The sequence below is a fragment of the Rhincodon typus genome, chromosome 12 (assembly GCF_021869965.1).
Source record: "Rhincodon typus isolate 14 chromosome 12, sRhiTyp1.1, whole genome shotgun sequence".
In the NCBI taxonomy this organism is placed as follows: Eukaryota; Metazoa; Chordata; class Chondrichthyes; order Orectolobiformes; family Rhincodontidae; genus Rhincodon; species Rhincodon typus.
The window spans coordinates 3,087,381-3,101,669 of record NC_063343.1 but is presented as its reverse complement, the minus strand read 5'-3'; the positions used below and the strand labels follow the sequence as shown (position 1 = coordinate 3,101,669).

Sequence of the window (14,289 nt, the reverse complement as noted above, 5' to 3'; positions counted from 1 at the left end):
CCATGGTTAACCCACCTGGACTGCACATCCCTGAACACTATGGGGCAATTTAGCATGGCCAATCCACCCTAACCTGCACATCTTTGAACTGTGGGAGGAAACTGGAGCACCTGGAGGAAACTCACGCAGACAGAGGGAGAATGTGCAAACTCCAGACACACAGTCATCCAAGAGTGTAATCAAACCCAGGTCCCGGGGGCTGTGAGGCAGCAGTGCTAACCACTGAGCCACCGTGCCACCCCATTGTGAAATCTTAATCAAAGAATCCAATAGCAAAGTAATAGAATATCAGTTTCTTACAGGGATGGTTGAGTGATGTTGAACAAATGTGTTGTGTACCCAATGAGAAACACATATCTGGACCTTAGTCTGAACAGCCCGATGTTCTGATCTACTCTTACAGGGCAACCTCTTCCCAGTTTCAGGCCATATCTCATTGAGCTGATGGTTTTGTGTTTGTGGTCTGTATGTCCTCAGAGCTGAGGAAGGGAGGGACAAGAGAAACAACTGGGAGTACTTTATGCTTAAATCCATGAACAACATCATTTAGTTTAGTGAACAATTTGTCTGAAGTAGTAAAGGATATGCAGGGTGATGACTACGTTGTAGAATTACTGGCTTGTTAGCCAAAGGCCAGAGCTAAAGTTCTGGGGTCACAGGTTCAAAATCTATGGCAGCTGGGGAGATTAAAACTCAATTAATAAATCAGGAATATTAAAACCTGGTATCAATGATAGTACCATGGAGCTACTGTTAATTGTCATAGAGACCCATTTTGGTCAATAATGTCCTACTCGGAAGGCCATCATGCCACCCTTACCTGGTCTGGCCTACATGTGACTCCAGACCCACAGCAATGTGGTTGATTCTTAACTGCTCTCTGAAATGGCTGAGCAAGCTATTCAGTTCAAGGGTAATTGGGATGGGCAGCAACCTTTGGCTTTGCTTGTGATACAATGCCATATTTAAGGAAAAGAAGCCTTTCTATAGGGATTAGATTCAGGGACAAGAGTGACACTGTGGAAGCGAGTGCTATTCTTTCACCTCAGGGTCTGAATGGGTCATCACCTGAGATAGGAACAGGAATAGGTCATTCAGCCCCTGGAGGCTGCCATCCAATAAAATCATGGCTGATCTGTGGCCTAACTCCATATATCTGTCTTTGGCCCATATCCCTTGTCATCTTTGCTTAACAAGAATTTATCTGTCTCAGATTTAAAATTGACAATGGATCCAGAATCCGCTGCCATTTGTGGAAGAGAGTATCAAACATCTACCAGCCTTCTGGTGAACAGCTGATTCCTGTGAAGATGTTTATAACTGTATTATTTGCCACAAGCTTTAGTGGCACAGTGGTAATGCCCTTATCTCTAAGCGAAGAGGTCCTGGTGTTAGTGCCACCTGCTCTAGAGGTGTGCCATCACATCTGTAAATAGGTTGATTAGAAATGATCTTGTATGGGGTTATTTGAATAGTGGCCTTTATATTTGGTTTGGGGCCCAGCACCCATGGTCACTGTTATTAATTAAGGTTCCCTAGACTGATGACTTTTATATATCCAAATCTGTTGTCAATCTACAGTAAGGACAGCATTCTCCCTACTAAATGACTGGATTGATTTCCTATTCATATTCTCAACCTTTGACTGAATTTTGCATGGCTTGGTCTGTTACAGGAAATTCTATACTTTCGTACACCAAATCTTTGCTGTTTCATCTGTCAGACAGCAAGGAGCCTGCACTAACATTTACTCAACACTTACCCTTCAACTTCCCAGACAAGGATGGGTCAAGTGTTGATGCCAAATTAAAAGCGAATCAGGTAAAGAATTTTTTTCTGACCATCTATTTTGTAACTAATGCTTTTAATGCAAATGCAGGAGTCACACGACACCACGTTATAGTCCAACAGGTGTGTTTGAAATCGCAAGCTTTCAAAGTGCTGCTCCTTCTTCAAGCAAACCATTGGAAACCTGTGATAGAATTGGGTTTGTTTTCAGCGATAGGAAGGTCGACAGCAAATATCTCCTTTAAGTGTTGAAAGCGGGCACACAATTGTTACAGTGCAGGAGGAGGCAGTTTGGTGTCTCTCCAACTCTTTGAAAGAGCATTATAACTTAGTGCCATTTCGTCTTCCTTTGTCCCATAACCCTGAACATTGTTTCCATGTAAATAAACATCTAATATTCTCTTGAGTATCTGGATTGAACCTGCCTACACCATGTTTTCAAGCATTGTGTTCTGTGTGAATGATATATCCTTTACAACTCTTCATCACAGTTGTTTAAGTGAGCCACGTGGGTCTTTCTATCCTGATGACCTAGTGGTATTATTGCTGGACTGTTAATCCAGAGATCCAGATAGCATTCTGGGGTCTGGGTTCGAATCCCGTCCAAGGCAGGTGGTGGAATTTGCATTCAATAAATATCTGGAATTAAGAATCTAATGATGGTCATGAATCCATTGTTGGAAAAACCCATCTGGTTCACTAATGACGTATAGGGAAGGAAACTGCCATCCTTACCCAGTCTGGGCTACATGTGACTCCAGACCCACAGCAATGTAGTTGACTCTGAACTGCCCTCTGGGCAATTAGGGATGGGCAATAAATGCTGCCCTGGCCAGCGATGCCCTCACCCCGTGAATGATAAAGTAAAGGACTTCCTTGTATTGCTGCAGCTACATGGTACCCACTTGCTTTCCAGTCCATAGTGTTTGGAGATCGATGTATCCCTGCATTAAGTGGTGGAACGTTGGAGAAAGACAGATCCATACTCTTAGACATTGCCTCCTGCTGGTCACTGAGCAGCATTGTGAGGAAGTAATGCCATCTCAGATTGGATAGAGTCCACATTGAAGAATAGTCACTTCATTGGTTCTTATTTCCTTCTTGCCTTGTCCCTTATCCAGGCAAGCAGGAAGATCTGGGAAGGGAAAATCTCAAACCTTGAGCTAGAGAAACATAGAAAATAGCTGCAGGAGTAGGCCATTCGGCCCTTCGAGCCTAAACCACAATTCAATGTGATCATGGCTGATCATACAATCACAGAATCCCATTCCAGTTTCTCCCCATATCTCTTGATCCCTTTAGCCACAAGGGCCATATCCCTCTTGAATATATTTAATGAACTGCCCCCAACAGCTTCCTGTGGGAGAGAATTCCACAGATTCACAACTCTCTGAGTGAAGAAATTCTTCCTCATCTCAGTCCTGAAAGCTTACCCCTTAGTCTTAGACGGTGACCCCTTGTTCTGGAGTTCACCAATGGCTCGATTATTCTTCCTGTTTCTAGCCTGTCCAGTACCATCAGGATTTTATATGAATCTATGAGATCCCCCTCATTCTTCTAAATTCCAGCGAGTACAAGCCCAGTCCATCCAGTCTTTTTTCATATGTCAGTCCTGCCATCCCAATCCCTCACATAATGTGCCTCAGAGATCAAGATAGGCTTCCCTATCTATTGCATCTCCCTATCTGATGGACTGCCTTATCAGGATGCGCTATTTAATCTAGCACTTATGAACATGACTCAAGGAGACTCCCAACTTAGAATCATGCTCTGAATCCAATACAAAGGCTACAATTTGGACTTCTTTCATTGTCTAATTCCATTGCAGGACTGCGATCCTGGGAGCAAGCTAAAGGTTTCTCAGAAAGTGTTGCTGCCTGGAAAAACTACTGATTGCAAGGTGAATTCAGGAACTGCTACCCAGAGCTTCTCTGTCACAGTACCCTGCACCATCACGTCACTCTATATCTTCATGACCATTACAGAGAACTCCATTTGAAAGGACGTAACGAAGACTTTGTAAAGAGACAGAAAGAAAAAGAGGTGGACACTTTCTTCTTTGCAAGCTCTCTCACAATCGCTTCGAAAAGAAAACAAATGCTTAAGATACAACTTGAACTGAGAAAATAGTTTGTCGAAATATCCAGCAGACTAGTCTTCTTGCATCATTTGGAAATAGAGTTAATTTATTTCACTGCAGCGTATCAGTTATCAGTGTATTCAGGTTCACTGAAGTACATAACAAGCCAAAATCTCTTCACATTAATTTCCATCACAGCCAACAAGAATATGTAAGCAATTTAATGAAGTGGGTGGATCTCCTGACAAACATTTCCCTTTTCCATTTATTTCCCTCCTTTAGTGCAGGTTTGGAAAGAATATGTTAGCACAGCCAGTGGTTACACTCAGATCACTCAACACTCTCCCTTCTCTGGAAAGTGGGGCTCTTTGTCTTTCAGTTGGACCATGTCTACATGTGAGTACAGGTATTGTGTTTCAGTGATCGATTTTCCCATTAGTTAGAGTGGCTCAGGGGTTAGCACTGCTGCCTCACAGCACCAGGGACCTGGGTTTGATTCCATCCTTGGGTGACTGTCTGTGTGGAGTTTGCACATTCTCTGAATGTCTGCATGGGTTTCCTCTGGGTGCTCTAGTTTCCTCCCACAGTCGAAAGATGTGCAGGTTAGGGTGGATTGGTCATGCTAAGTTGCCTGTAGTGTCCAGGGATGTGCAGGCTAGGTGGGTTAGCCATGGGAAATGCAGGGATAGGGTAGGGGGCTGGTCTTTGGAGGAGTAAGTGTGGGCTGAATGGCTTGCTTCCACACTGTAGGGACTTTATAATTCTAGAATGGAATTAAAAAATAATCAGTTATCCTTTAAATGAAAGGCTGGGAAGGTCTACAGTACTCTGCCTAGTCTGAAATATCTCATTTTGGGATGTCGCGTTTTCAATTTGAGGTGTCCCACCCTCTGAAACTGAGAGATATGACTGTGATTATTGATCTGCTGTTTCTCATTGGCGTCATTGGTACCAGTTACACGATGAACAATATTCACTGACTGAATGAGACGTGGAGATGATCTGATCCTTGTGTTACAGTAAGTAGTTTGGGCCATTCAAAACTTGTAGCTCATTAGGCAGCGGTTGAACTCAACAAATACCATTCACTGAAAAATAACATTCTTCGGTACTTGTTGTCAAATCCAGACCAGTTCTCACTGCAGTACCTACGTAATGTTGTTGAAGCAACGATCTGTAACTACTCATCAAGGTGATATTGTAAGGTCAGCTTGTTCCAATGTTACACAGATGTCACTGACACTGCACCTCTACTTATTCAAGATCACAAGTCACACGACACCAGGTTATAGTCCAACAGGTTTATTTGAAATCACAAGCTTTCGGAGCATTTCTCCATCAGGTGAACTGAGCAGCGTTCCGAAAGCCTGTGATTTTAAATAAACCTGTTGGACTATAACCTGGTGTCGTGTGACTTCTGACTTTTCCCACCCCAGTCCAACACCGGCACCTCCACATTATGGCTACTTATTCGTTAAAACATTAAACTTGTTTGTATCTGAGTCTGATGCTGCATTTGTTATGATGTAGGAAATGGTGGCATTCCCTGTGCTGTATAAATTTAATGTTTAAGAAATAACCTGGCAAAACTACTTGTCTTATTCAAAAGACCATAAATGTCTCTTGTACTGCATCAAATGACAGCTGCTGTGATCTTGAAATGGCATTAGGAAACCACAAGGATAAATAGACAGCTGGACTGCATGGCTGTGGTGGGAGAATCAATTTGAAAAGAAACATAACTGTCATTTATAATATATATTTTATCAGTGATAATAGATTAGATGATTGTAAAGCACCAATCTAATATTTGGAATCAATTGTCATTCATAAACTCATTGAAATTGACTATTTGTGTTTACAGCATTGAATTTCTTAGAACAACTGATTCACTGATGGTGTTTCTCTGCAAATCTCCTCTAGCTAAACCATCAATGTTGCTTTACTGTGTATCCCAGATGAGTATTTACACCGCAAATTGAGCCATGTAGTGCTGTAACTGTGATTCACCTTCAGCTGATCACATTCTATATATAAATCTTGCAAAACTCTCAGTTGAACTCTGGTTTCTAATTCATTCTTGGATATCCTTGTTCTATGTCCATCAATGCCTCTCCATTGTATACCGACCTTTCAAGTCACATTTAGCTGCCCAGTATTTTGTGCACGCCATCTGAACCCCTCAATTAGATTCACTTCCAAATGTCCATTATTTTATATATAAACATCTGATTCCTTTGATTAGATATTATTCTGCAACTCAATCCTGTATCTGCTATTTACGTATAGTCAATCTGACCTCCTCAAATAGCTTTTAGCATAATCTCCCTGTACACGTTCTCCCTGTGTCTGTGTGGGTTTTCTCCGGGTGCTCCAGTTTCCTCCCATAGTCCAAAGGTGTGCAGGTTAGGGTGGGTCGGCTGTGCTAAATTGCTCATAGTGCCCAGGGATGTGCAGGCTAGCCATGGGAAATACAGGGTTACAGGGATAGGGTAGGTGGCTGTGGGTGTCGTGCTCTTGAGGCTCGGGTGTGGACTCGATGGGTTGAATGGCCTGCTTCCACACTATAGGGATTCTATGTTACTATGATTCTCTCAGAATAACAGCATCCCACCTATAAGCTGTCTAAACCCTACAATTCCAACTGTATTCATGATATAAATTCTCCAAACCCTTCAATAAGCTTATACTTAACTCTGTGTATCCATAATTCTCTTCACATTTGTACAGCAGGTGAAGTGTTATGTTCTGAGGATCCTAGGAGGTCAAGGAAAGATGAAATTGTGCTTTACCTTGGAATCCTGAATCTGCTCTCAATCCTAAATTTGCCATACAAAGGCTCAATTAAATGCAAAGGGAAGGCTGCAAGTGCCATGAAGCAATGAGATTCTTACAGTGCATTTACGTTAGTGCCATAGCATTGGAACAAAACGGATCTGCATCACACCAGTGTTGCTGTGTTGGGGAAACTGTAGGCTTTATTCAGAGTCAGGACTGGACCTGACACTGAAGTATAAAAGGGGCACTCCATGCAGAATGGACATCCACTCTCCTTTGAAGGCATTTTGGATCTCTTCGCTGACTTATGTTACCTTATGAGGATGCAATGACAACCTTCCTCATATCTGGACTAAACTCGCACTGTTGCCTAATTTGGCTGGACAAAGTGAATGTTGGGAAGGTGCTTCCATTGGTAGGAGAGCCTAGAACCCGAGGGCACAGCCTTAGAGTAAAGGGAAGACCTTTTAGAACGGAGATAAGGAGAAACTTCTTCAGCCAGAGAGTGGTGAATCTATGGAATTCACTGCCACAGAAGGCTGTGGAGGCCGGGTCATTAAGTACATTTAAGACTGAGATAGATAGGCTCTTGATTATCAAGGGGATCAGGGGTTCCGGGGAGAAAATGGGAGAATGGGGTTGAGGAACTTATCAGCCATGATTGAATGGTGGAGCAGACTCGATGGGCCGAATGGCCTAATTTCTGCTCCTATGTCTTATGGTCTTATGTTAAAATCTTCTTGTAACCAATTAATATCTCCTCTAGCCAAAGACAATTTAATAAACGCTGTTTGGTGGATGGAAGAATTTGATTCTGTTTAAGATAGGCCTGAATAAGCATGACCTGATGGGTCTGGGTTAGCACTCGGCCTGATTAACTTGTGACAATGCCGAACTGCAGTCAGTGTACTTTGGTCCCAGGTGCAGATTGAATACCCTGAGGTCAGATAATCCCAAGGCAACGTGTAGGCTTGAAGGTGGCATATTCGTGATGTCACTGGACCAGTGATAAAAAGGCCCAGGCTAATACTCTGAGGTCATAGATTCACATGCCTCCTTGGCAGCTGGGCAAATTTGGACCTCAATTGTTAAAAAAAATCTGGAATTGAAAGCAGAACTCTGCAATAGTGACCATTAATTGTTGTTAAAAACCAATCTGGATCACTGATTATGTCCAAGAACTTTGCTGCAGGAGATCCTCAGGGGAGTGCCCTCAGCCCAACTTTAGCTTCTTAACTTTTATACCACACAAGCGCCAGGCTACACCCATCTGCAACTAGACAGCATCTAGCCATTGTCCGCTGCCCATTCCATGGTGTTACCAACACTGAATCCACCACTGCCAATTACCTGAAAGTTACCATTGACCAGAAACTGAACTGGACCAGCCATACAAATCCTGTGCCAATTAGAGTAGATCGGAGTTTAGGAAATCTGTGGTGAGTGACTTACCTATTATCTTTCCAGTGTATGTCCAGAAGTCAGCAGAATAATGGAATACTTCCCAGTTGATAGATGGTGGCAGCTCTAACCATGCTTAAGAAGCACAACGTCATCCAGGACAACACAGGCCACTGACATGGCACCATACGCACCACCTTTAATATTTCCTCCATCCAGCATCGATACACAATGGCAGCTGTATGTACCATCCACAAGTCGCACTGTAAAACTCCTTCAACAGCATCTTCTAAACTTCACCCTCTACTACCGAGAAGGACAAGGGCAGCAGATACATGGGAACCCCATGGCCTGCTAGGTTCCCCCTCCAAGTCACACACCATCCTGACTTGGAAATATATTGCCGTTCCTACACTGTTGCTGGATCAAAATCCTGGAATCACCTCCCTAATGGCATTATGCATCTGATCAAGAAAGCATCTCACTACCATCTTCCTAAGAGCAAATAGAGATGGCAATAAATGCGGACCTATCCAGTGACGTCCCACATTCCATGAATTTCTTTTTAAATAACATAGTAGCTAATGGAAATGGAAATTCGGAGGTGTTACTTGTCCCTTTTAAATTACAGCACTCTTTTCACCGTTAAGATTGTTAACAGTGGGAGTAATTTAAGGGGAGGTGATGGCCTAGTGGTATTCTCGCTGGACTGTTTTAATCCAGAGCCCCAGATAACGTTCTGGGGACCTGTGTTCAAACCCCAACATGACAGATGGTGGAATTTGAATTCAATAAATACCTAGAATTAAAGGTTTAATGTTGACCATGAATCTGTTGTTGATTGTCAGGGAAAAACCCATCTGGGTTCACTAATGTCCTTTAGGGAAGGAAACTGCCATCCTTACCTGGTCTGGCCTACATGTGACTCCAGACCCACAGCAATGTGTTTGACTCTTAACTACCCTCTGGGCAATTAGGGATGGGTAATAAATGCTGCCTAGCCAGCGACACCCTCATCCTGTGAAGAAATAAAGAAAAAAAAACCAGGAAGTGATACTTTGATTATGAGAACTTTCAAGATATCTGGGTACTTAAGGGTCAAAGGAATACATTTGAAGTGCAGTCAATGTTGCTTTGCAGAAAACACAGCTGCCAATTTGCACACAGTACGGTCCCACAGAAACAATGAAATAATGATCGCTGCCCTGATCTTTGAAACACTGTGCTTGAGATCGTGCTTTGAAGTCTCTAAATGGAACTGAATCCTATCACCTTCTGACTCTGAGATGAAAAGGCCACCAGCTGACTTTCTGCTGTCTTTAATCACCCAGTATTGAGAATTTCTACAGTGTGGAAGCAGGTCATTCAGCCCATCGAGTTCGCACTGACCATCCAAAGAACATGCCACCCAGACCCATCCTATCCATGTAACGCCACATTTTCGATGGCTAATCCACCTAGCCCGCACACCCCTGGACACTATGGGCAATTTAGCATGGTCAATCCACCTAACCAGCACATCTTTGGACTTTGGGAGGAAACCAGAGCACCTGGAGGAAACCCACGCAGACACATGGAGAATGTGCAAACTCCTCACTGTCACCCAAGGGTTGAATTGTAACTAGGTCCCTGGCGCTGTGAGGCAGCAGTGCTAACCACTGTGCTACCCAATGGCACCTCTGCCAGAAAGAGGATCTTTAAGGGAGTAAGGTAGATTTAAGTTACGGTGTGACAGGTTGGTTGAAGAGCAACAGGGAAAAAGGCCTTTGAGGAGATCACCTACCATCTGAGCTGGGAGTCAGTAGAAGGTGAGGAAGAATCGAACTGCTGAAGGAAACCACAATGGATGCAGAGTTGTTGAATATTTTTAAGGCAGAGATAGATTGATTTGTGAATAACAAGTGTTCCAAAGGCTCTCATGGAGATTGGTAGTAATGTGGGGTTGAGGCCATTATCAGATTAGCCATGGTCTTATCAAAAGGCAGAGAAGCTTTAAGGGATTGAATCGAGTTTTCTTGTTCCTAATTTTTACATTTATACATAAATGATAGAGAGGCAAAGAGAGGCAATTGGGATCGGATCAGCCACGATCTCATTGAATGGTGAAGCAGACTCGATGGGCTGAATGGCCTACTTCTGCTCTTACGGTCTCAACATTTGACTCCAAGGCTCTTAAGGAGATTTTCGGTCTGGTGACTGAAATTTTGGGCAGAAAGGTAGATTTTAAGCCTTGTTTTATCTATAGGAAGTGAGGAGCTGGACTCGCAAGGGAATTTCACCCATTCATGCCTAATGAACTGAAGGTGTAATTGTTTTGTGATTAAAATCTGGAACACGCAAAAGGTCAGAACGAGAGAAATGCTGAAACCTTGAGATGCTGTAAGGTTGGATAAGGTTATAAAGATAGAAACCATGAGGAGATGTGAGAAAAAGGATGAGAATTTTAAAATTGAAGCATTGTCCGACTGAAGCCATTGAAGAGCTGTAAGTGCAGGGTTAATGGGTGAACGGGAATTTAACTGGAATAGGGACAGCAAAGTTTCACTTCAGCTTGAATTTAGGGAGTATGGAAGATGGCAAGTCAGCCAGGAGTGTATGAGGATAATTCATCCCATAGGTCACAAAAACATGGCTTCAGGATTCTCTAGTAGATAAGCGAAGCCAGAAGAAGAGAGAGATGGTCATCGTGATGAAGTGGCAATGTCCACACCTCAAACCAGAATCAAATAGAATCTCAGGGTTGTGACCAGAAGGATGAATGGCAGGTAGGGAACCGAATAATGGCCAGTGTGAATCATTTTATGCATTAACTGAGACTTTAAATCTGAAACTTTTCATAAGGATCTGAAGGTTCTGTTTTCACTTCTTCAGAATTTTGATCTTGCTCAGTTGTGTAAGAATCAGAAGACAGAACTGGTAATGACCTGTTGAGATTCAAATCGCTTCAGTTGTAGCCTGACTGCTATCCAACTAATTGCAAACCCTGTTTAGATCAATAAATGTTCAACGAATTAGTTAGTAAGATGCTAAAATTTCAATGTTTACACTTGGAGCAGACAATGGAGTGATACGTGGCATTAAATAGATGTCTGAGGTTTGGGAATTGGAAGTAGTTCATGCTATACTGTTTAGTTACTGTAAATCTTTCAGTCTCTTATGTAACTGGGTCTTCATGTAATATCATGGGGCTGTATTGTAAAGATGATGCTCCTGTAAATTAGGACACTATGTCAATAATGGCAGGCACTCTGTCTGAGAGTGTAGTGGACGCAATTTCAGTTGAGCCATATAATATGACTGAAGGTGGAGGGATGCGCGAATTGTTTTCCTAGTTCCACCACTCCAAACCAAAACAAAGTATTAATTTAATCCAAAGATAGTAGGAACTGCCGATGTTGGAGAATCTGAGATAACAACCCGAAACGTCAGCTTTCCTGCTCCTCTGATGCTGCTTGGCCTGCTGTGTTCATCCAGCTCTACACCGTGTTATCTCTATTAATTTAATCCAAGTGGTGATATAACCAACAACATAGGTCTCAGACTATATTTGGAAGAAGTCAGCCAAATTTCTTTAGTCAACAAAGAATGACTAGTCTATTACAAATAAAACATTAAAGATTATTGACACACAATTTGAGCTATGCAAATATATAGTTAAAACACATACAAACACACAGACACATACAGACACACACACACATACAGACACACATGCACACACACACACACACATATACAGGCACACACACACATACATACACACACACACAGACACACTCATACAGACACAAACACACACACACATGAGTTTGAAACAAAAAAATTAAAACTCTGGAAAGTGTTCATTTAAAAATACTTTGGCCAAGTGACAGTTCAAACTCAAGAGAAAATGATAATCCACAGGATGTCCCATAAGGAGTTTTGCATCTAGAGTTATTTTTTATAGAAAAGTTGTTGGCACTAGGGCTTCTTCCTGGGTGTGGTTGGTTGATTTCCCTTTCCTGGAGACAGTGAGATAGATCCCAAAATTCTCTTCGGGAACACCCCACGAGTGGAAAACAGTTCTTGTGAGTTTCTAGCGCACACACTTTGCTGAGAGGAGAAAGGGAGAGGTGGTAAAGGGCTGTTGCTGTTTTGGTAAGATATCTCACAATCTCTCTGACTGGGCTCACAATGTAATAACCTTATTCCACCCCCAAATGAGGCCTCACGTGGAAATGTTGTCCACCAGTAGTCTTCCCAAGGGACTGCCGCTCCCTGCAGATGCAACGTTGTTTCTGTAAAAACTACTGTCCTTATGTTTTTTGCAACGTGTCTTTTGATTACGCTCTCTTAACAACACATTCAAGAGGGAAGTGGATCCTTATCTCTGAGGGAACAACGTACAGGGCTACAGGTAAGACTAGTATGCTGTTGAAGCTCATTCCAAGTACCACTCTGGCAGCTCCGACCGGAGCTCAGGAAAATTCGACCGGGGAGAGCCAGTCAGGGGAAAAGTTGCCTCCTCATGTGACAAAGATAGAATCTGTGAGGAGCTACTCCTCAGATTCCAAACTTCTTGTTCCCTGATTCACAGAATCTGTGATTGGAGAGGGGTCGGGGGGTGGGGGAGAGAGGAATTCAAGGCCGTGGCTGGTTTGAAGAGGCAGAGTTACAGCCTGACAGTAATGGTCAGTGAGTGACCCAGGAAGAGCTGAAGTAATAGACCGGGGGGGGGGGGGGGGGTGTTGGATGTTGGGGATTGGGGCGGTCAGCGAGTGACTGTAGGAATGTGGTGCTCGATACTTGACCCAGTGAGGAACTCAGTGATTTAGGCCCAGGTCTGTAGCTGAGGTGGCCTGACATTTTGCAAAATGCAAAAGAACAGCAAGTCTCTCAGTTTGAGCCAGTTAGAAAGCAAATCTTGACAGTTTCTTTTTTAACTCACATCAGTAATGTGCCTCTTTGCAATAAGATTGCATTGTGCAGATTCACTTCTGAGTAGAAATGGGTCTGTGATGTTTATAAATGTAACTGGTTGAAACCTGGTTATAACCCAGTCTTGAGTACTGGGACAACAAGGTGTAGAGCTGGATGAACACAGCAGGCCAAGCAGCATCAGAGGAGCAGGAAAGCTGACGTTTCGGGCCTAGACCCTTCTTCAGAAAATCTTGAGTACTGGGCTGCTCATTTGCTAATTTAACTTAATTTAATTGTGAGATCTGAACAGATTGACTCTCTGCTGCAGTAAGGGTCACATTGGGGGATCAGAGGCTGCAATCTCTAAAATCAACAAAGCATCAACAAATGGATGATGTCAAACTTCTCCCAAAAAGAACAGAAGTGTGGTCTTATTTTTGGACTGCAAAGGAGGGGTGGAGGGCTCACTCCTATGGCTGCTGACTGAGTGAGGGGAGGGAGAGGTTTGAAAGAGGGGCTTGTGGAAAGCGGGGGCCCAGTGAGGGTGGGGTCGAGAGAGAAAACTTCAAAATATTTCAACACAAATGCAGAAGTTAATGCTACAATGTGACTGCGTCATCTCATAGAGGAATTAGTGACGATAAAAAAACAAATCTAGAGAATGAAGAAGATCAAGAAAAAGGACCCTCAGTGCGAATTGGGGATTGGGGGATTTAAGATTTTGTGTCCTGATCGATACCTAACCTTTTGGAAGTTAGAGGGCAAATCTTTTCCTACACGGGTGTATCATCCTCATGCTCTTTCAATTAGTCATTCAACCAGATGGATATAAAACATTAATCTGGCACGATGAGAACAAGTGAGAGATAGTGAGAGTGTGAGAGAGATTGCGAGTTAGTGAGTGAGAGTGAGAATGAGTGAGAGATAGTGAGTGAGAGAGAGAGATTGAGAGTAAGTGGAAATGAGAATGAGTGACAGAGAGATTGCGAGTGAGTGTGAGAATGAGAAAGTGATAGTGAGTGATTGAGACAGATATTATGAGTGACTGTGAGTAAGAATGAGTGAGTGAAAGTGAATATAAGTGGGCGGGGGAGCAAATGAGTGAGTGTGAGTGAATGAGAGTGTGAGAGTGAATGAGAAAGTGAGGAAGGGTGAGAGAGTGAGTCAGTGAGAGTAAATGACTTGTTACATTGTGCAGAATCTGTTTAGAATTTGGGACAGGTTGTGACTTTTTGAGTTTATTTTAGCATCTCTTATTTCATGTCTCATTCATTTTGAGAGAAACAATACAATAGGCAAGTTAGAAATTATATGAGAGATAGTAGGAACTGCAGATGCTGGAG

General features: G+C 42.9%; 1 protein-coding gene across 2 annotated transcripts in view; it reads left to right on the top strand.

Moving 5' to 3' along the window:
• Positions 1 to 4,413, top strand: part of LOC109924043 (GDNF family receptor alpha-4-like) — a 43,840-nt gene extending 39,427 nt beyond the window's left edge. For both annotated transcript variants that reach the window (XM_048603714.1, XM_048603715.1), the window contains exons 7-8: positions 1,676 to 1,821; positions 3,617 to 4,413. In XM_048603714.1, the coding sequence (XP_048459671.1) occupies positions 1,676 to 1,821; positions 3,617 to 3,787 (317 nt within the window). In that variant the 3' untranslated portion in view covers positions 3,788 to 4,413. The remainder of the gene's footprint in view (positions 1 to 1,675; positions 1,822 to 3,616) is intronic.
• Positions 4,414 to 14,289: the final 9,876 nt, after the last annotated feature.